Genomic DNA, 23704 nt, shown 5'->3' on the forward strand with positions numbered 1-23704 from the left:
ATATAAAGGATGTAAGTTCATAAAGTAGGATATTGCTTTCACTCTAAACCGAAATAATATGTTTACTTTCGCATTAATTTATCTTGAGATTAAATAAATTACTTGTTTGGCCACATTGTTTTTTATTTAAAGAATTGACAGGCGTAACTAACTATTTATGTTTATCTTACGTTCGTTTTAATATGTTCCAATTTTATTGAATTATTCCCATCGCAAAAGAATGAAATCCAAATAAAATCCAATAAAATCATTTATTCGTTTCATACAAACACCTACAAACTTCCTATATAAACGTAAGTTCAATTTTCTTGGATTATGCTTACAGGAAAGATAACGTTGTGCCCTCTATGTGATAAGGCGTGCGACTACCAAAGATTGGGCACGTCTTGTGTTTTTTCCAAACTTACTTATTTATTCGACAACCCCGCCACCGTCTTCTTCGCACTTTTCATGTCATTCTGGGGTAAAGTATGGAAAACGTATAACTTAATCTTACGATTAATAAATTCTGTTTATAGTTAACCGCTTCGTTCTCTTTAATGTAGCAACGACGTTTCTTGAACTGTGGAAACGGCGACAGGCTGTGATAATATGGGAATGGGACCTCCAAAACGTTGAAAGCGACGAGGAACCTAGGCCTGAGTTCGAGACCACGGTGAAAACGTTTCGAATAAACCCTGTGACCAGAGAAAGGGAACCATACTTACCAATATGGTCCAAAGCGTTACGTCTCTGCGCTACAGGCTCCATAGTGTTTTTCATGGTAATTAAGAAACGTTACTTACAAGGAAACATATCCAATTCTCACACGCCGATTTTGATAAAATTTATGCGGTAGGTAGTTCTCAAAAAAATATTTGACACGTATTCTTTTTTAATCGGCAATCGTCCATACCGAAGGGGTGAAAACAGCCTCTAAAGTTGGGGATGAATACCATGTTCTTTTAAATATCTTGAAAACTAGAGGAGCTAGGACAAAAATTTTCTTTCACTAGACGTAAAAGTTAATGATTCATTTATAGAATGTAACAAACAATCGAACGAAGCGAAAATTCTCACTGAAATTCTTGATGATTCCTTAAAACCTATAAAAATCGTCACTAACTATAAAAGTTGATTTCTTTATGTTTCTATTTTTCACGTTAATTAAGAAACTTGACTTACTAGCATTCAACGAAGGAATTTTCGTTTTGCACACAATACTTAAACATTAAAAAAAAAAAAGGAAACGAGTTTCATAAAAAATAGGAATTTTGCAATAAGAATAGTTATAAACAATAAGAGAAATCATTTTTGCGAATTGATCAACTCGAAAACGATTCCGGCAGCAAAATGTAAAGGGATTCAAGCCGGATATACGTGAAATAGTATAATTTTGCGATAAAAAGTGCAATAAAGTGGTAAGAAATGGAAGTAGGTCAAATGTCTTTCTAAGCATTTAAGAGGAAACAAAGCCCTACCAGATGCAAGAAGATTCAATCCGATTTGTCAATTCGTTTCGGAATAAGAAGCAATACAATATTTTTCGGTTTAAAAAGGAAAAAAAAATGCGGGTAAAAAATGAGAAATCCCAAACTTCTTTGATAATGGGACCATCGCGGAGACATGCTCTACAAAATGCAACAGGTTTCATTCCGATTGGTCAAATCGTCTCGGCGTAATCGAATAACATACATAAACAAACAAAAAAATAAAACAAAAAATAAATATACATGTCGATCTGAGTAACCTCCTCCTTTTCGAAGTCGATTAAAAATAACTTCCTTCTTCTAAATAAAATAATCATGATAGGCTCATGGTAGAATAAAAGAATCATCAATAATTTGATCATATAATTTTATTAACGTTAATTACCTTTATGTTTAGATATGCGTAGTTTTGGGCGCAGTACTGGGAACAATTATTTACCGTATATCGCTGGTAGCCGTGTTTTACAGCGGGGGTGGTCCATTCCTGAAAAAACACGCCAAGATTTTTACCTCCGTGACCGCTGCCCTTGTCAACTTGATTATCATCATGATACTCACGCGAGTGTACCATCGACTGGCTCGGTGGATGGTTAACATGGAGAACCCGAGAACTCAAACCGAATACGAGTCCAGTTTCACCTTCAAAATATTCCTGTTCGAGTTCGTTAACTTTTATTCGTCTCTGATTTACATTGCCTTCTTCAAGGTTCGTAACAGAGCGTTGCTGATTACACGACAACTATACACTAAATAAAATTACTTATAGCTAATTAGTTACGCGTAAAACCATTACATTTTTTTTTTTTTTTTTTTTTTTTTTAAAGAATATGATTCATGAATCGGTGTTTCTGTTTTTAATACTTGATAAATGATTTCAAAAAACTTTAAATTCCTTTGTATTTAAAAAAGAAGATTGAATAGTATTTGAAGCACAACAAACAAAACGTTCTTTTCCTTATTTATACTGGGTGCGCCAGAAATAACTTCCACATTTTAAAAAACGATTAAAAAAATGGTACGAGATAACACCAGATACTTATTATTTCTTAAATCTGGATATAAAAAAGATGTTTTACTTTATGTTTTAAAAATTATGTCGTCCAAATGGTGGCCTTTATGGCCGATAACACATTTGAAGTCGTTCATGAAAGTTTTCCATCACTCTCGCTAGCATTTCGGAGGAAATTCTTTCAATTTCCTTTTGGATGGCCCTCTTTAGTTCATTCAAGGACCAAGGACGATGTTTAAAAACTTTGGACTTGAGGTATCCCCACAGAAAAAAGTCACATGGACTTAAATCCGCCGAGCTACGGTCCATACAGGGCGTCGTCAACGCGACATTTTGCAGATGGTGTTTCCGGGTCGAGTGATTTCTTTACGCAAAAAGTTCCGTGACCACCGTAGCTCGGCAGATTTAGGTCCATGTGACTATTTTCTGTGGGGATACCTCAAGGTTGAGGTTTTCAAAAATCGTCTTTGGCCTTTGAATGAACTAAAGGAGGCCATCCAAGACAGGGCCGACGCAAGGTAGGTTCAGCGCGTTCGCCGGAACCGGGTCCCGCGTTTTAAAAGGCCCCGCGGTCTACGAAAATTATAGAATTAAAAGGTACCGATTTTGATTAACGTTTTACAGACTGATGATACCATTAACAAATGGAAGCAATTTTTGCTGAGATGCAAGACATTTTTTTAGTAGCGATGATTGACAAATGGAAGGAGTGACAAAAATCATCAAAGTATTATTATTTAATATTTAATATTCATCTTATAAAAAATATATAGCATTTGTAAATAAATAATTTCTCGTTGTAAAATTTAAGTGTAAGATTTGAATGTAAATTCAGGCCCCGCAAAATTTGCGAACCCGGCCCCGCAAAAGGTCACGCCGGCCCTGATCCAAGAGGAAATTGAAAGAATTTCCCCCGAAATGCTAGCGAGAGTGATGGAACACTTTCAAAAACGACTCCAAGTGTGTATCGTCCGTAAAGGTCACCATTTGGACGACATAATTTTTAAAACATAAAGTAACAAAAACTTTTTTATATCTAGATTTAAGAAATAAAAAGTTTCTGGTGGTATCTTGTATCACTTTTTTTCAATCGTTTTTTAAAATGTGGGAGTTATTTCTGCCGCACCCTATACAAAAGCTTGCTCAAAATTACTATGAATTGCTAAATGTGATTTAATAAATTGATTTACAGGGAAGATTCTTCGTCCATCCAGGAGATGCAGAGGCGAGGTCCTCCGAGTTCGCGCGGATAAAAACAGACGTTTGCGATCCAGCTGGTTGTTTGTCGGAGGTTTGCATACAGCTCGCTATCATAATGGTGGGCAAACAATGCTTCAACAATTTCGTCGAGATATTGTCACCGAAGCTGTGGAACTGGTGGCGTAAAAGAAGTCACGTCGCCGCCACGAAAGATCACGACAGAACGTACACTTCCTGGGAAAAGGATTATCAATTGCAAGATCCTGGCAGGCTTGCTCTGTTCGACGAATATTTGGAAATGAGTAAGCATGATTCAATTCTTCTGCATCTTTTATACAGGACTTGAAGAAAATCTGAACTGAGATCGTTTAAACATGCAAAGTAAAATAAAATTGATCAAAATTTGAGGTGGATATAGCGCGTAACGTGTTTTATATAGGGTGTTTTATTTCAAGCAGAATTATTGCAATTTAAGCGGGGAGTCTGGTCCAGCTTATGTATTTTTCTAATGCATATAATTTCCAGATATAATTAATTTTTGTTATTGAAACATTTTTTACATATAAAGGAAGGTTCAAAGAAGAAAATTTCACTGTGTAGATTTAATTTGAATGTATACATATATAGATATAGTAGTCGAAAGGAAAGGTCAAAACGGTAGGATACGTGAAGCCCTGGGAAAACATCTGATAGGTACAATCAGAAATTTTTTTTCTTTAATAGGTATGTAAAATGCGTATGAACCTCAATTTGCAAAAAAAAATTGTTAATTGCAAAAACGGTGACAAAAAACATGAAAATGAACGATACATGTCGGCCGTTATTTTGCAATAATTGTATGCTATAATAATAATTCATTAAGAGTCGAGGTTCATAAACATATAAACTTAATTACCTTCAATTTAAGCGTTGAATCAAGTGAATCGGATAAAAATTCGATGAGCTATGCGTCCCGCCGTTTTGACCGAATTCTTTTCTTGCGACTACTATGTCTACACAAATTTTCTTGTTTGAACGTCCCTTTATATGTAAAAAAAGTTTCAATAACAAACATTAATTATATCTGGAAATTATATGCATTAGAAAAATAAGTATTTCATGATGAGGTGAAGCTGTTGGAAAAATAATTATTACTAAAGTTATTTAATCTAAAGGGTGACATTACAAGGCGTAAATAATTTTGTTCTGTAATGAAGTAGCGAGGGAAATTTAAAAAACGAATTAATTTGTTCAAATGGAACTTTCTGTATTTTAAAGTATAAAATTATTTTAATAGTATGAAGAATTAAAGAACGTGTATTAATATTCGACGAAATCTTATATTTTTGTACGCAGTACTGCAGTATGGATTTGTGACGCTGTTTGTCGCTGCGTTTCCATTAGCACCGCTGTTCGCGTTGTTAAATAATATAGCGGAGATACGTTTGGACGCTTACAAAATGGTGAAAGAGGCGAGGAGACCATTAGCTGAGAGGGTGGAAGATATCGGTGCCTGGTATGGCATACTTAGGGGAGTAACTTACGTCGCGGTAGTGTCAAATGTACGTAATAAATATATGCAGTGACGAGAATGTTATTAGAATACAAGTACTGATGCGCACGGGACGAGATCGAGACGAAATCAAGATTTGTATCGTCTCGTGCGCATCACTAAATAAACTGTTTCCTTAAAAAATTAAAATAGTTCATAATTTAAATTTAGATTAGATAATGTTAAGGATGATAAATCTATTCTTTGCAGGCATTCGTTATTGCTTACACGTCAGATTTCATTCCTCGAAGCGTGTACGCGATCGTTTATTCGCCAACGAAAGATCTGGTCGGCTACATCGACAGTTCTCTATCGGAATTCAACACGTCGGATTATCAGGAAGATATGAAGAGCGACATAGACGGAGAACATCCGGAAACGTGTCAATACAGAGGATACAGAAACGGGCCAGACCATCCGACCGATCCGTACGGACTTAGTCCTCAATATTGGCATGTCTTCGCAGCGCGATTAGCGTTCGTCGTCGTTTTCGAGCATATTGTGAGTTTTAGAATTCCGTAAACTTTTCTTTCAACGTAGTTAAATATATTTACGAATTACAATTTTTATTTACTCCTGAACTCGACTACTTAAGAAAAAAAATAAGTCATAAATTGACGATTGCAATAGGAATACGTCTGTAAATATTAAATAAAATGATACAATTAAAAATATATCGAAGAAACAAAGAGTAACAATATGTTAGATAAAATGTTCTAAAGAATGAAGAATTTTGTATGATGTTAATCGTAAAGGATTTTCTAAAAGTGACTCTAGAATATTCGTATTTAATAAAACATAAGTGGTATGGAATATGTTTGATTTTTTGTTTGTTTTGTTAACGACAACTAGTCCTGCTACAAGACTATGTATCTTTTAGGAATTTGCATGGAGAGTAGATTTATTTTAGTTTATAACTGATTTAAAATAATGAAGTTTACATATTTAAATTCATATGTATGTGTTTATAACGTAAAGATGTATTCAAATTTACGCGCGTTTTTTAAGGAACAAAATAAGTTGCGCCATCTATTAGTCAAGCGCTCAAGTTTGTCGTGGAATAGTTTCTCTCTATTGTGGCTAGATGGCGCCACTAATAACTTTTGGCAAATTAGATGTAAAAATTTAATTTAAAAGAGCTAATATTGATAGATCCATTCCTTAATAGTAACAATCCCTCAATTTAATCTCGTTTCCCACATAAATAATTATATATTATACATAAAACTATATACTTACATTTATCGACATGGTAAAAAAACTATTCCACAACAAACTTGAGGATTTTTCTCCTAGATGGCGATACTGTATTCTATTCCGTAAAAATGAACGCGTAAATTTGAATTAATGTTTACATTCTTTTATATTCAATTTGTAAATTCTTTTAAGATTTTTATTATTATGGACATTCAATTTTTGTATCAATGCTCAGGTGTTTGCCCTAACTGGAATAATGAGTTACGTGATACCAGCAGTGCCTCATTCTTTATCTACTCAACTACAACGAGAGCGATTACTTGCTCAGGAGGCAAAGTACGAGAAAGGTTTGAAAGGAAGAGAAGATGAAGATGACATCCTGTCGATGCTCAGAGAAGCCGGAAGTATTGGTAGAACCGGAGGTGGAGGCAGGGGTAGCTGGGCGAGACGTTTCAGCAAATTAAGCGATGGTTTGGATGCTCACGTCGACTTAGGTTCTAGAGTTAACAGAAACAGCGATGGTTCAACTGTATGGGAAGTTACATAATTTATACCTAATTATTCCAGATTTAACAGTCACATTCCATTGTTGACAAGTCCACTTAACATTTTCGAAACATTAATTATTTATGAAATGACTTCTGTGATTATGTACTTTATACCATTATGGCCACTATGGATTACAACTTCAAAAGAAGCAAATATACTGTAAGGCTGTTGAAGTCATGATAGCATAGTAAAGTATATAATTACTATGACTTCTTAAATGTCTTGTTGCATACTCTGTACTTATACTAATATTAAAATATCTAGTACAAATTTTAAATATGTACGAATCAATAATTGTGATATTTCAGAAACATGTGTAACATAATGCTTATTTGAGTAAGCCACAGTGGAATTAAAGTAATTTAAATTAGGTAATAAATGCCAAATGTACTTTGAAGTTCATTTAAGTAGTATACAGTTTCTGTACATGATGACTACTTACAAAGATGTTAACAATTTAAAGCATACAATTGGTACTGTGTGAGTGATTCATGACACAAACAGTAACAGTATTAACTTAGAGTAAGCTTCTCTTACAATGTTTAAAGGATGTAATTTATTTTATAAAGAAAAGTTTTATGTAAATTGTTCATAGATAAAAATGTTATCGATGTAGCTGTAAAAAGTGTTGGTTGAAGTTTGCTGTTCCTAACTGTTGGATCTCTTAGCTCTTAAATATTAATTAATATATGAAGAAATTTGAGCTTTGCATTTTAATCAATAATTGTATGTTCATCTAGTATTGTATTTTTTGTTAAGTAATTTTCTATTATTAAAGGTTTCGCTATATATATGTAAAAAGAACATGTTTTACCAAGAAATATTACATCAAATATATTTCAATATCAATAACATGATCTAGACATCAAAAATAACTATTTATTTATTAAACTCGGTAAATTAAGCATTCAGATATTATAATGAATCTCGTTAATTATTGGAAATGTGATAAATGTATAAATGTCATTAATTTAGTTTTTCATTATATTAAGTATAGAATTGCATTGTATTGTCATTTTATGTCATACCAACTGTGTGAATGTTTTTAGATTAATAGACATTTAATATCTTGTATAAATACACGTATTACATAAAAATACCAATAGATATTTTGTTAAAAAAATGAAAGTGTTACTGATATTTTTATTATTTTTCAAATATTAAAAATATACATTCCAATTCTTTTAGTTTTCTTTTTTCATAAAGCAAAAATTCTAATACATGGGAAAGGGTGAAAAATTTTTATTAAATTTACACAATATACTCTTTATTGTACATAATTTCAATATTTCATTTTCCGTCTTACGCTTGACATTATTACAATAATTACTATAGAATATATTTATAATAATATACATGTACATATTTACTTCTTTGCTATTGATTCAATTTATATGTATAATTCTATATGTATATTGGCCTATGATTCATTCCATACTGCACTTTCTTGCATCTTCTGCTTCCTTTTAAAATCTATAAGTGTATCACAGTTGTGTTGAGGGATAGACAGGGATTTTAAAGAAAAGGAGACCTTTCAGGCGACCGAAATCGATACATAGCCCATTCAGTCAGATCTCTTCGGACCTCGTGGCCACCAAATTTTTTTATCCATAATTTGGCAAATAGCTGCGATGAAATGTATTCTACATTCCTCATTTGTAAAAGTGTTTTTTATACTACCATAAAACAGACTTATGTCATCATTAAAAAATAAACTGTTGTATACGTTAAAAGTCAAATTATAAAAAAACAATTTTGATTATGTGCGACTTGAAAAATGAGGAAGAACTTCGTATACGTTATTTTAGTTTTCTATAAGTTACATGCGAGTAATTTGTAACAGTCTGTTGTGTTATAAGACACACACTCGTAATATTATTGCTTTTGCATTAAAGTTGCGTTGATAATTTTAGGAAATCTCGCAGAATAAAGTATCATTACGTTATTACCTTTCACGACTCAGTACTTTCACCAACAATACGTTAGATGTGATTTACAAAATTTATCAGATAAATGCTCTTTTTCCATTTTACCCGTAAACGTAGTAAAACGGCTGTGCACCATGCAGCGACATAGGAGACTCAAATGTGTAAATTCATCAAACAAATCTTTGTTCATTGCGTCAACTTATAAAAATATTTTACGCATTTGAACAACAAATGTTAACGTACCGCTCTTTAGGCGTTCTGTACAAATTTCTTTAGATATCTTTCGAGATAAATAGTTTGAAACAAGTTATTCAATTGCATATGATGTAAGGCCTTATATCTACTATATATTCACGTCATAAAAAAATGTCTAAAAATATACTATATGTGTTAAAACATTCTATATTCTTTCGAAAAATAAATTTTCAATAAAAGTAGAGTCACACGTATTAAAAGAGAAATTGTAAACAGGAATGTAACAGCATCTCATCACACACGGGCCGTGCCTCGAGAACGTTTTTATTACATTTTGTGTATTAATATATTTACTGATTATGCGTGTTTCAAGTGTCGGCTAATAAATTGCAGTAAATATATTAACATGAAGACTCGGAGAAATCCGTCAAAAAAATCGTTTTCTCTTGTGAAAAAACAAACAAACAATAACACAGCAGCGTAAATTTACATTGTCAGCCCTATTGGACAATTATAACAGTCGATTCGACTAATCCTCCTGAGTGGACTAAATCTCGATTTCCAAAAGACGTGTTTTAATTTAGGTTAGAGGTAGGAAGATGTAACACTTAACTAGGTCCAGGAGGAGCATTGAAATTAAACATGGTGGTAGGTGGACGTCCCGGTAATGGTTTTGGTGGTAATCGTGGCGTTACCGATCCTGAAATACAATGCTCAATGAATAAAATAAAAAATAGAAACATGTGAATTTTATTTAAATTTAAACGCATTGAAATGTATACCATTAGGTTGCGTAGGTGGTAGTTTTGTAGAACTGGGCCCGTTGAAAGACATGTGTCTCCGTGGATGAACGGTGTTCGAACACGTGCTTTCCAACGTGGAATACCGCCTTGCAAGCAGCGACGAGGTACTTGGATTCAACGTAGGAAGTCGAGGCGGTAAAGTTACTGGGGGAAAGTCTCTTCGGGGCGGTAATGGTGGCGGAGACGTGCCATCTCTTGGGGGAAGTATTGGCGCGTTTGGAGCTTGTCTTGCCTGTGCATCCAATTATAAATAGCATTTCACAGGTTACGCAGTGTTAAAATTGTATAAACACATGTATCAAGATCTAATTTCGTATTTATATCTAAAGCACTGATATAGAGTATGGTAGAACTCACTTGTTGCGGTGACTCGCTTATGGAACTCTCCCGTTTTCTATGAGATCTAGGCGGCAAAGGTGGCGGAGGTTGACTGGAAGGTACGTGGTTGGGAGATGGCGGAGGTGGCATCGCGGCACCAGGGCTTCCACCCGACGATGGCATACCAGTCAGAACGCCCATTACACCGATTGTACCGGAATTGAAACCGAAGTGACTATGTTGATGGTGATGATGCGGGATAGGTAAATGGCCAGGAGATACCAATTGAGGACTGCTACCCGGTGAGCTGATTGGAAGTCCCGACATGGTAAGAGGACCTGGTGAACCTGGAGGTGGACCTGTACCTGTATTAACAGTAAAGTGCATCTACTATCCTATGCAAGCACATTCCGCAACGAAATAAAACTTTTCTGTTTATTCGTCCACGAAAGTAAAAGGTTAAGAAAAAGCGGCCCACTATTTCTATTAGTTCTGTTGGAACAAGCTTCGAGTATCGAGCTCTAGACCCCTTAAAGCTCGAACCCCAAGCCTTATATATATATATGTGTCATTAATTTCTATATAATTTGATATTGTTAAACACGTACCACCCAATAAGACAGGCGCAAAGACACTGTGGTCACCTATGTGAGAAACTGTGATGTGTGAGGCGTGCGGAGGAGTTTCCGGTAGTTCCGGGGGAGGTGCTTCCGGTGGAGGATCGTGTAACCTTACACTGGAGGCTACAGCTTGCAATGGAGCTGGTAACTTGCCGCTTAAACTTCTAGCTTTAATGCCCGGCGATTTTAAGTTCAAGTCTGGCCATTTACGGGGCTGTAAAGATAAGAAACAGCAAATAATACAATCTAATTATGTTCTATAATCTGTGATAATTCAAGTACAACTTACGACTCTGGGTGGTTGTCTACACCCCCTCGGTTCTACTTCTAAGCTTTTATTGTACAAATAATTGCTTATATCTGCGTCTTTCATATTAGGATCGAAGGGTGACAAGTTCTCAATGAAGTGTCTTATCCTAGGCTCCACTGAAAGACAATACGGTTGATTTTGATACTGTTGAATTTCACCGGTTATTTCCGCTACTTTCCGCCGCTTGCTAAAATTTATAAGTTCCGGACTTCCTGGTAGATAATCCGGGTTCCCTTCCTCAATGTGCAGAATATTGGTCAGGTACATACCTAAAAGCGGAAGTAATCGGTAACGGTTGTTTCAGCACCTCGTTTTTTTTATTACTTACCAAAGAATGGTACACATGGTGGATTTATGGATCGTAATTTTTCTTGATATTTTCGGAAGTGACCATTATTCAGTTCTCGTGCTTCTTCGAGGGCTTTTTCCAATCGTGCCGGTATTTGCTGTAAATATAATCAAATTTATAATTCACTTTGCTTCAATTCATTGAAAATGTATAAAATAATATTATGGAACGTACTTGAAAAGTGAACTTTAATCTAAATACAGATGCAGATCCCATAGCGCTAACAATTGCTAGTACACCATTAAAGTTATTAAGATCTTGAAACACCATCATAATTTCGATTGCACGTGACACAATCGCTACGCGTTCTTCTAGATTTTCAGCTTCCACTATTGTTTTTTCAAGCCATCGAGTGAACTATAAATAAAACAATGATAACTATTTTTTTTATTTAATACACTATATCGAATACAGGTTTGGTTAAACCTTGGAATATAACTTACGTTTGTCGTGTGCTTTATCATTTTTAGTAAGTTTGGAGATGATTTTTCTTTATCTTTCTTAGTCCATACTGACCCTACGAGTTCAGAAGGTTTTACAGTTCTGTTCAATTCGAACTCTAAGAGAGTTAATTGTCTTGCTAGTTCAATTGGATGTAACTGCAATTTATAAGAAATTATTTATTTAATTATCTTCACGACGTAAGTAATATTAATTGAATTCATAAATCTTACGGTTAGTATTCCCCATTCTTCTTCAGGAACTTTTAGGTGCCACTCGATAGGTGGTGGAGATCGTTCGAAACTAAAAGTTATAGGTCGTTGTTCCGAGGGTTCACATTTTCTCTGTACAATTTTTATTACTGAATCCACCCATTTTCTCATTGACTTTCCGCTTACAGTGTCTAGAAATAATTGTAACCTTTCCAAAAGATTTCTATCACGTTCAAAATCATAAAAATGGTGATCGACCTAATTCGAATAAGATGTAAATAAATATTAAAAAGTTTAGGTGTCAGGATATTTAAAATTAAAAAATATTAAAACATTACGAACCCAGTGCCTCAAAACATTTAAAACTCTGAATTGCACAGGTTGACAAAATTCTTTTCTATATCTCTTCCAATCTTCCCTTGCAGTTGTTTTACAACCAGGTTTTTCCTCGTCACCATAAACTAATGAAGGATCTGGTATGTCAAATCGTTCGATTAACAAAGTCAATAGTTCCTGAGGTGAGCAAAAACTCCTAAGAAACAAAGTATAATCAAATGTTTAAAAATATAATCGAAATTCAGTTTTCAATAGGCAAATACCGAGTACATGAACTCACGAACCTATAAGTAGTAAGGAATGTTCGTACAAAAGCTGGGTCAGCATATATATGATAAGTTAATCTCTCTACCAATTTAATCAAAGTTGCACCCTTAATTAATGGAACACCTCCGTTTTCTCTGGCCTCCAAAACAATATTCTCCGGGCCATCCTGATCGGTAAATTTATATAAATGTGGTGGAGGTAATCTTAATGGATGCTTTCTTTCTTCGTCCAAAAGTATACTGTCCAAAGTTCTTTCTAACATACTCTTTGTATTCAACATTACAAGATCCGCCATCCAGCTATTTTTATCTTCGACGGATTTGGCAACAAGAATAACATTAGGGTGGTCCCTTGGTGCAATTTCAAAGGCATTTTTTAATTCTGAAAAAATAATCACATTTATTTACACGAACGATTTGAATCTTTTTAATCTTAAAAATTCGGTTTTAACGTACCCTCGGTATCCTCCCTATCAATAATATCAACTTTTCTAATAAAAAATCTTTCCTTTAATCGCAGTTCACCTTGGTGCGGCGGATGACCCACCACACCAACCGCTGCCACGGTAACGCTAACTCGTTTGCCACCACTGGGTTTACAAAGGACTAATAAACCATCGAAAAGAAGAGCCTTCCGCTCCGTTAATCTTCTTCCGTTACTCACTTTTCCCAACATATCCTCTACACAAGGTGAACAATATAACAATGTAATATTTATCACACTTATCAAGCTATAATATCAAGATTAGATGTAGCTAAGATCTATCATTTTTCATACCTCGTATAAATTCGTTACAACATTGTCCAACGTCTCGTTGATCCCAACCGTCAACAGTTTTTTCTAATTCGCTAGTTTTCTCTAATGCCGCTTGCCTTCTTGCTCTACTCTGCATTCGCAGGCCTGTATCTTTTTTTGGAAGACTCGCCATAGATTGTACCAGTTCCATCTGCAGTGGTCTTAAAAGACCTTGTACTTGTTCCAAAGTTTCACTATCTTCTATATTTGGTGTACGTTTGTGTAATACCTGTATAAAGTGACATCGAATTGCTGAATTAATAGACGTTCATTGATTAAAATAATATGTATACATAAATGTATCGAAAGAGTACCTTTATATAGTCAAAGTACAAAAAACAATGCCATATCGGTTGTAGTAAAAGTTTTGGCAAATAATATTTGACAGCTTCTTTAAATCCTTGTCCTGCTGCGCGTAATGCCGTGCTGGCTTCAGGTCTCGATAATAAATTTGTTAAAACTTCTCGACTAGCTGGACCGTTAATGTCTTTTGCATACCTAATGTTATGATTACAATTAAGTTATATTTGAGGAGAAACATGTATATCTATATAATTATTTAACAGTTTTGTACTTTATATAAACATCAAATTCTGCTGCTTCTGCAAGCTCTTCAAAACAGGAGCCAACCGTAGGCGTTTGTTTTTCCTCTGTAATTTCCATTATGTCTTCTAAACTACCAAGTAATGTTACAGTAACTTCATAAATATCCATTATATTACTGAAAAGTGTTTCCAGTTCAGTTCTATCTTGCGTTAACTTTGCAATTTCTTCCCGAAATACCTATTTTGATAACAAAATAATTTTATGAAATTATTTAATAATATGTTTCGTTAAGTTTAATAATTACCCCACCTTAATGATCATATGAAGATCACGCAAATAGTGACGTTCGTCGTGTATGAGATCCCGGACAGATTCTTCGTAAGTCTGAGAAACAACTGCACCTAAACCACTTTGTGGACCTTCTGCGTAGTCATCTTGATAAAACAAGTCCATTAATACCTGTTAATAAATTATTAATTAAAAATACTCTTTTATTTGCGAATTAAAAAATAAATATACCATTATAATTTTGAGAACTTTATTGTTACAAACATATAACTACAAGATTTTTGAAAGTGATATGTTACCATATCTGCACACATTGCAACTCTTATGTCTTCGCAAGATATTTCTACATGGCGTATATTCTTGACATAGTTTCCAGCTAGCTGAAAAGAAAATAACCTTAAACATAATTCCTGTCAGAAAATTTTGATGTATTCATAGTAACTTTTACTAACCTTTAAAATATCTGCAGAGATATATTCCAAGACTCCTACCACAAAAAGACTAACTTGTAAATCAATTTTCTGCTGTAATACTTCCTGTAAATACAGCAATATAGAATTATGTTATCCCTCAATAAATATGTAGAAAATGTGCATATAATAAAATCAGTTAACTGTAATTACTTTTTGTAGTAGTTGATGAATTTTATCAACTGGAAGAACTAGCGGTGATTTCTTTTTTCCTTTTTCCAAGGCATCCCTTGCGTCTCGAAGTGCCCATCTATCGATGGGAGTAGGAAACGTACGTCTTACTCTTTCTTCCACATCCTGAGGTGTATGCGGAGGAGGATGACCGCAAAGCATACCCAATAGCCTTAAGATCAAACTCTCAACATAGTCTAAGGCATCTTGTCGTGCTTCAAGACTAGGATGTACTTGCTCCAGTACCTATTTAGTATTAATTGTTACTTGAAATATGACAACTATTGTTACAAGGAATGACAAACTGAATATTCTATTTCTATATTAAAAACACAATCTATTGTTTAAGGAAGTATTATAATAGATAAAGATTATTACTCAACAACAAGCAATTCAGACAGATCTATCGCATTTTGTGTACTGCATAACCATTTAATTATTTTTTACTTTATCTATTTTCTTATTACATGTATTTGTATGAATGGCTTTCATAATAATGAAGAAAAACAAAATACTTACTTCATTTGAAAAATTGTTGAATTAATTATAAAGAAAAATAGAATTCAAATACAGGTAAGGATTGATGATAAGGAGCAATACAAATAGGAATTGGTATTTGTTAGAAATTTAATTTCAGTGTTTGATCATATATCACAAATTTTGTTACATATAGAGTAGTGACATGTAGTTTTGTCATTCGCACAATAAATTTCATAGTTATTTAAAAGATACACACAGTGAGCATTAAAGGTATTTATTCAGAATGTAAGTTTAGGAGAAACTATGTACAGCTTTGTTTATAAACAACTTTTATAACACAAACAATTTATCTATGTATTGAAAATGGATAGAGTAACAAGTTTGAAAAAAAATAAAGATATTTATAAGAATATTCAGAAGAATTTAAGAATTTATAGAAATAAATAATATGTAAAAAATATTTGTACAGCTCTTACTTATTAATAATAGAAGAATATTAACAAGACATTATTGGCTAGGATCCACTGTTTCAACAGAAAGGACTGCTTTTGTCTAGCGTTTAATTTGGATCATTCGATTCTAAGAAAGATTCAAGTTGTAAGACCAAGAAGGAATCCCACAAATATTAATTTGATATATGATTTTCTCTAACGTTTAAAAAACCAGCAATTGTATAGACAATTGTATAGGCATTAGGTAAATGTTTCTGCCACTTACTAAATTCTCTTACATACTTCTACAAAAAATACCAGTATCGGTCTTTTTTTTTTTAAATATCAAATTTTTCTAGATGTTTCAAGATATACATACAAATAGTTTCTGTAACAAAAGTTTATTAACAAAGGGCCTGTACAAAGTGTTTCTTCTGAAATTGCTCGCTGTACGAATACTTTTTAAATTCACTGTACGTGTGTTGTTGCACGCGCATCGTACGACAATGACAATGTACGATATATCGGTGAAAAGCCAGATCGATGCCATCGGGAGATGTTAGGTGGAACAGGACCTCGTGGAAATTCGTTAGGAAAGAATTAACCCGAAGTGGAAGATACCTTGCGCAGGGAGTTGACAAACACTCCCTTCCACTTGGCGGCGTTCTCCTCTTTCTGAAAGTCGTAGCCTGACGGCTCGCCCACCACTGACGCCGTCGACGAAAACATCTCAATGCTCTGGTACGAGGTATCACGCACCCGAGAGAATAACGCGCACTAGCTAGAGAACAGGCTCCGGAGAGTTCCCGATATTTACAATGACCATTTCGTCGGGAATCACAAAAACTTGACAGAGACGTCTGTCTGTCCGTCAGTCCGTTTTTCTTGCAGACATCTCTATGTAATGCGACGGCTAAGCCACTCGGTTGTATTCCTTCGATATCCTAGCACCTCTAACACTTATTATTCTTGGAAGCATTTCCGAGACCAACTCGAGAGTCCCCGAGTTATGCCGTTTGTGCATTTTACACGCCCTTTTACTCGAATTTTTGTCAGAACCCAGTGCTAACACCACTACTATCAAAGGATACCATTGCGCGACTCGCATCGATCGATAACTGCGATAGTATCATCGCGGCGAGATATTCGCGAGCTTCGAGATATCTCGCGGGCCAAACTATCGATCGATCCTCTCGAGAGGTTTTTCAAAATTTCTTTCATTGAAAATCACTATTACACGACAACTCCTAATGCATTCTACAATAACGACAACTACAATCACTCGACTTATTTATTTAACGCGAACGAAAGTTCTGAAAATCATATTGTCAGATGTTTGTATCTATTTTTCATTCAATTCATCAAATTATTTATTTATCACATCATGATATTTTTCTTGGCACTTCCTTATTTAATATTCAGGAATCTGTTACCTAATTTCTTTAGTGTAATTGTATCATCAATTGTATCATATGACTTATCATTTTGGACGCTGGACAAATAATATAGCGCTTCTATCGGGAAAACGCCCAAATTTGTCCTCGAATAGTTTCTCTTTTCACTACTAGATGGCGCCATTAACTAATTTTAATAAAAAAGTAGTTTAAATGCGCATATGTTTATGTGGTAAGCAATCATCTCATTCTAAAATTACTATCTTGTAAATTGAAATTGTTATAAAACTGAATTTTTGTTTAACTTTAGTTAATGGTACCATCTAGCAGCTAAAAGAGGAACTATTCGCGGACAAACTTGGGCGTTTTCTCGATAGAGGCGCTGACCAAACTCCGAAAAAAGTTCAGGTTTTCGTCGCTAGAGGCGCTAAATGTTCGAATTTTAGTTCTAGCTTCACCGCTAGATGGCGATACCATAGTTTCTCACAAAATTGACGATATATAACGAACAACCTGACACTCTTGCTAAAGAAACAACCTATCAAGATGTAAACCAACTAGAAAAAATATCCTTCAACGATTTAAACAGCGTCTGGAAAAGACAGATGTGGGAGGACACCCACAACCACATACAAACCGAAGCCAAACTCAAAAGAACACTATATTTTAACACATACTATGAAAATAAACAAAAACCATGGTATCATAATAAAAAATTACCTAGGTACATTATCTCTTAACTACTACAACCTAGCAGCATCTTTAGCGAGAGTAGGAATCAAAAACAGCAGTGAATGTCAATGTGAGGCAGACTACCAAGATTTGAATCAAATTCTTTGGGACTCCCCGCTCTACACAGACAGTCGTATAAAAATGCTAAGCCAACTTCAGAAACTGGGATACCCATCGCTTCAAAAAATAGAAGCAATTCTGCAGAGCAACAACACCAACATAATAAAAATTGTATCAGCATTTCTACAAATCAATGGAATCAACATTTAAACACCATCAACACCTTCAGAAGTGCCTTATACGACTCATAAGACTGAGTCATATGACATATATTTTAAACAATTTATTTTTATATTATTATTGTACATATTTCTTGTTATATTTTTACTTAACTAAGCGTCCCTTCACTGTGTATTAGACATTGAGCTCTATCCTAACTGGAGTGTGAACTGCGAGAGAGAAGCCGGTCCGAGAGAGATGCATGATGAATGATTACGGTGGTACTATCCTATAGCAAATTTATGTGTGGAGGGAGAACAGACTCCTCTTTGTTTGAATTTCGCGGCACTACGAATTATTTACAGATTAATTATGTACAGATTTGAACTTTATTTCCTTTTTGTTTATATATAAAACGATAGAAACATTAATAATAATGACATAATAATGAAATAGTGTACATAATTTACATACCATAATTTAGATCATACAAATATATACAATTTGGTATAGAGCTAAATTTTATTATTTCTCACAATTCAATTTATATTGTATTTGTCCAATTTTATGCGGAAAAGAATCTGAAAAGAGAATTATTACAGCTTTGTAATGCTTTAGGTCTACAATGCTCGGGTAGATTGTGTTACGGCGTACGTTTGTTCCCCCTCTACAAATAAATTTTCTATAGGATAATACCGGAACCACCCATTTTGCATTTCTCTTGGACCTCCGTCGCCTCTACTTCTTCCTACAGGAGTTCACACTCCAGTTAGGATAGAGCTCAATGATTAGACATGTATACTATATTAAGCTTTAAGGTTATGTACTCTGTAAATTCTCTGTACGTGTAATATTAGTGTGCATGGACCCGAGAAGGGTCGAAGCGCTTATCAATAAAAAAAAAAGATATTTTTTGTCAATGACAAAAAAAAATTGACAATATTTATCCTTTTGCGGTATAGTATAATAGATCGATCAGTATTATGTTTCATTTGAAAGAAAATTACAGATTCGTAGGGTTAATTAATATTTAAGACCGAATAAGTACATTACATTACATTGACAATATTTTTTTCATTTTCTTTTTAATAATTTATATAAGTTACGTACTAAAAATAGTCGTGTTTAGAGAATGATTTGTGATACGTATTTTTTCAATCGAGCTTTATGTTCTCTATCAGTAATTATGACATTTTTATACTGTAGCTCTTTATTAAGTGTAGGAATCAACTGACTTTTAAACGATTTGCAGTTTGACAACGTATACTTTATTGTCTGACTTTTACAACTGTCTCGACCGAACCGAACTCCGAATTATTACAAATAACAAATCACACCGCGTAACCACGCAACCGTTACATTCACGGATACACTCGCACGCTTACCCTCGTATTATATATCACACTCCTACATAACTATTACTTTTACTTTAGTAATGAATTCCGAAGAGGTTTTTTTTTTCTTAATAATCCATTTATTAAATGTAAGAAGTTCCATTGTTACTTTATACATCATTATCGTTGATAATTCATTAATATAAGTATTTATTGTTCCTATATTATTTGTTCATCATCCAATAACGATAAATTAGACAATTACACTAAGGAAATTAGGTAAGAGGTTCCTGGATATTAAATTAGGAAGCGCCAAGAAAAATATCATGATGTGATAAATAAATAATTTATTTGATGAATTTGATGAGAAATAGATACAAATATCTGACAATATAATTTTCAGAACTTTCGTTCGCGTTAAATAAATAAGTCGAGTGATTGTAGTTGTCGTTGTTGTAGAATGCATTAGGAGTTGTCGTGTAATAGTGATTTTCATTGAAACACTTAATTCGCGATCCGTTCGCGATAGTTTCGTGTGAGGAACTGATACATCGAACGAGATTCCTTTTTTTCTTCTTCATTCCAGGGTCCATCCTTTTTTGATTTATAGTGTACCTCATTTGGCAAATAAAATTAACGTCCATGTCTTCTATACTGCCCCAAAGCTTCAACTGTAAACACAAATGAGTAACATTATGTTAATTAAGTGTCTAAAAAGATTTCTTTGCAAGAGAAAAAGACTTAAAGAGACTTCGTGCATCGTCCTCGAACGCTTCGCGTGCCACCGGCGTATCTTAATCAGTCTCGTCGTCGGCGAATTATTTCCGATGTGAATCAATGTAATTGCGACACAACCGAGATAAGACGGCTGGAGTAACTTTATTTTCGTCTTACATCACTTACACGCTTCTCCTTGGTGTACGCGTGCGCGTCGCTAATTTCGAGCTTTTTTTTTATTACGATCTTATCGGTCTCGAAGGACAAATTAGAAGAAAGAAGAAGAAATGATGAATCGAAACTCTTGGCATCGTTCGCTGTGGGTTTTTTTCGATGAAAAATGAAAAAAGAGAGATAGAAGGAAAAATGACAGAGTAAAACGAAACTCTCGGAAACGGATAAGCGCCACGGCGCAGTTCGCCAAGATTTTTTCGATGATCGATCGGATATCTCTTGACGCAGCAATTTGCAACCAAGTACGCGCGCTGATAGGACATTGAACGCGTCATCAAAGTCGGTGCACGTGATCAACAACGAAAAAGTTCTGTCTGTTTATATTTTATCCTGTTACCGAAACGCTCGAGAAATATCTGCGTATCTTCTGGTTGAGTATCGGAAAAGTGGTGTGCTCGGGGAAATTCTCAGTTTCGCGAGCGCGTATTTTATTTATTTGTTAGAGGTCGGTTGTTACAATCGAGTCGTCTTTAGAATTCGAAAGATTGCGATATGAACGGGAATATAATTATTTTAATTACATGTATTGAAAAATAATTTAATGTGATAGAGTACACAAGATTCAATTGTGGCAAAAAGAAAAAAAGGATTCGACTATATTAAATGACTATATTCTTGTCTTTTTTTTATGGAAAACTCAAATAGAGAGATACGAATAAACCTCTGTTTTCCTCCTTACTTTAACAGAATGTTCATCTAGTCTTGGACATGCAATATCCAATTTGGATTTGGAAATCCAAACGAATATGCATTCTTTCAAGGAAGAAATTTAAATTAATTTAACGTGATGATTTAAATCAAATTAAATTGAATTGAATTGCAAAATTCGAATTTGGCGAAAGTTGAATTTCACTATCATCGAGCTGTACACTATGAGCACCCAACAATTTGAATTTCTAACGTTTAGTATCTGGTGCATGTAGTCTTACAGTTGCAAGATTCGATAAACGTATGGTAATTAAAGTGACGTATAATTTAAGTTTGCATACCTAACAACAGGATAAGCCGCGTTTCCTTTGTAGCCGAGTTGTCCCGAGAGTCGGAAGAGTTTTCGCAGATTCTTCATGTTCATATCGAACACGGAACGTTTCCTGCGGCCACTGAAGCATAAAGTAAGCGACAGTTAGAGAACAAGTGCCTAAAATGTAAATGCATTTAATATCGATATTGACGATTACGTTTTTAATTTATTTCATTGACATGATTATTAACAGTTTGTAAATAGTATTATTTCACAGTACTGTAATCATGATTTTAGACTCTACAATGCGTTGAAAATGCAAATAAGTAATTGGATACATTGTTGAAAATTGTATAAACATAATCAAAGGTAATATAACAGTATTGAGTAAATCAACAGGTATCGTGAGACTTACTAAAAAATGAAAAATATTTAAATGCTTAAAAAAAAATGCTTTATTTCGTCATATTATAATGTAGCCTTGAAGTAATACCCAAAATTTGTAGTATCATTCAAGACAATGATGGTTGAACCAACGACGAGTGGAACATTTACTTCATCGTTTTGAAATAAATAATCAATTTCGACACTCACATTTTCGATATGTCCAATTGTCGGCCACTCCTCATCACTGTGGGGTGTAATTTTCCAGTCATTTTATAGAGGGCCATCAGGGTCTCTAATTCTGCTCGCCTTTGATCCGATAATCGTTTCTGCCGCCTGCATTTGCGACAAAAATTTTATTACAAATAATACTTACTTCTATTTCATTCTACAAACTGTGATAAAGAAAGTCATAAGTAGACTGTGGATTTTATGCATTCGTGCAAAATGTACATAATATATGTATAATATACTCTATTAATTGGTATAATAATATTAACGTTTTGTTTCACATAAGTGCATATAACTTATGGTTACGTATTCGCGTGTATCATAAATACTTAAAATCCGTAGTTGAGTAAAATTACTCACTCATTAACCACTCCTAATAATTCTTCGTTCATTTTCCCTGCTAAATCATCTTCTCCTGTTCTCGCGAAATTCAACACAGCATCGTGAGCGCCAATTTGATTCTCATTCGTGAATCTGTTGGAAGAAAAAATAAAACTGCATTTAATAATTTATGTAGAAAGAATTCCTATAAAATTATTGTCTGATACGATGGGGAATGATTTTAAATTAGAATAATACAGTTACGAAAATAGCTTAGAAATTAGAGTTAAGTAAAAAGTTACATTCAGCCAGCAGCCAGCTAGTTTGTAAAGTTTAAAAGTTTAAAGCTCGTAACTCTCAGATTGATTAGTATCAACTTTCATCTAACAGTTTTTTAATATCAATCTATAAAATCAGTTTTAGCTGATTTGATTGATATTTAGCAATAAAAAATTAATTTGAAGTAGCTTCTAACTTTTTATCTCAAGGTTGAATGTTTCCTCGGTATCAAGCACTCAACGATTAGGAAAATGCAAATTGTCGTTGGATATTAAAATTTTCAATTAATTGATATAAGCGAAAACAGATCCTTTTCGATAAAAAACTAATCAAACAGGAAGAGGTCACTCAAAAGGTCAAATCAAAATGTGTACAAACCTTCCGTAGCCAGGACGAGCAGAAACGATCGTGGACAGATAAAATAGTGTGAACAGCGATACGATTTTGATCCAGGACTTCATGTTTGCGTAACCACGTGAGTTTTACGGTCGAAAATAAAAAATAGAAAAATCAAAACCGAAATAAACGTCTTCGAACACGGTCTACTCTTGAAACTTTCTTGTGTTTCGGAAGTAGATATCACAAGAAGTTGTCTTCGTGTCGTTCTACTTGGAACTGTAAGTCAACACGGCCTGATACGCGTATATATTCGTCTCGGAGGAACATCCTCCCCACTTAAAAGCCTAACTGACGTTACTTCTACACCCTCTTTCGTGATACCGCTGGCAGCATGTTTCGTTGCTTAATGCACGAGAGCATGAGTTCGATAAATTCGTCTTTCGTATCGTAATTTAATTCTCTGAATTGCCGATTCTATCGTTGACGCAACGGAGGCGCATCGACCTGACCACTCGACCATGGGACAATAATTAATTAGTTGGTTCGAAGGGGGAAGAACTTCCTAGAACGGTTCGAAGAAAGGTGAATGTTTTGTTTGGGAATTTTATGTGGACGAACGGAACGTTTTCTGGTAATAAGTTTTG

The 23704-nt window shown here is 34.3% G+C and overlaps 3 protein-coding genes across 5 annotated transcripts in view; 1 reads left to right on the plus strand and 2 right to left on the minus strand.

Annotated features, from left to right (window-relative positions):
• LOC128888531 (anoctamin-4) overlaps positions 1–8903 on the plus strand; it is an 18818-nt gene extending 9915 nt beyond the window's left edge. For 2 of the 3 annotated variants that reach the window (XM_054145479.1, XM_054145480.1), the window contains exons 10-16: positions 326–463; positions 546–763; positions 1867–2175; positions 3671–3980; positions 5014–5219; positions 5420–5710; positions 6642–8903. In XM_054145479.1, coding sequence (XP_054001454.1) covers positions 326–463; positions 546–763; positions 1867–2175; positions 3671–3980; positions 5014–5219; positions 5420–5710; positions 6642–6953 — 1784 coding nt within the window. In that variant the 3' untranslated portion in view covers positions 6954–8903. Of the gene's footprint in view, positions 1–325; positions 464–545; positions 764–1866; positions 2176–3670; positions 3981–5013; positions 5220–5419; positions 5906–6641 lie in introns of those variants that run through there. The other variant, XM_054145481.1, reaches the window with a different exon arrangement.
• LOC128888518 (protein son of sevenless) lies at positions 8458–17019 on the minus strand. The gene is made up of 20 exons (XM_054145432.1): positions 16537–17019; positions 14987–15250; positions 14816–14899; positions 14663–14743; positions 14385–14534; positions 14104–14312; positions 13844–14027; positions 13512–13758; positions 13190–13414; positions 12752–13115; positions 12474–12663; positions 12153–12389; positions 11922–12077; positions 11653–11835; positions 11458–11575; positions 11109–11398; positions 10808–11033; positions 10239–10564; positions 9861–10113; positions 8458–9778 (listed from the first exon to the last, which is right to left on the minus strand). Exons 1-20 carry the CDS (start codon positions 16642–16644, stop codon positions 9687–9689), a joined length of 3987 nt encoding a protein of 1328 aa, XP_054001407.1. The 5' UTR covers positions 16645–17019; the 3' UTR covers positions 8458–9686.
• Positions 17020–19924: 2905 nt separating this feature from the next.
• On the minus strand, positions 19925–23247 carry LOC128888647 (uncharacterized). Its single transcript, XM_054145710.1, has 5 exons — positions 23100–23247; positions 22482–22595; positions 22101–22226; positions 21535–21645; positions 19925–20265 (listed from the first exon to the last, which is right to left on the minus strand). Exons 1-5 carry the CDS (start codon positions 23180–23182, stop codon positions 20262–20264), a joined length of 438 nt encoding a protein of 145 aa, XP_054001685.1. The 5' UTR covers positions 23183–23247; the 3' UTR covers positions 19925–20261.
• Positions 23248–23704: the final 457 nt, after the last annotated feature.

Source organism: Hylaeus anthracinus, unplaced genomic scaffold (assembly GCF_026225885.1).
Source record: "Hylaeus anthracinus isolate JK02 unplaced genomic scaffold, UHH_iyHylAnth1.0_haploid 11994, whole genome shotgun sequence".
In the NCBI taxonomy this organism is placed as follows: Eukaryota; Metazoa; Arthropoda; class Insecta; order Hymenoptera; family Colletidae; genus Hylaeus; species Hylaeus anthracinus.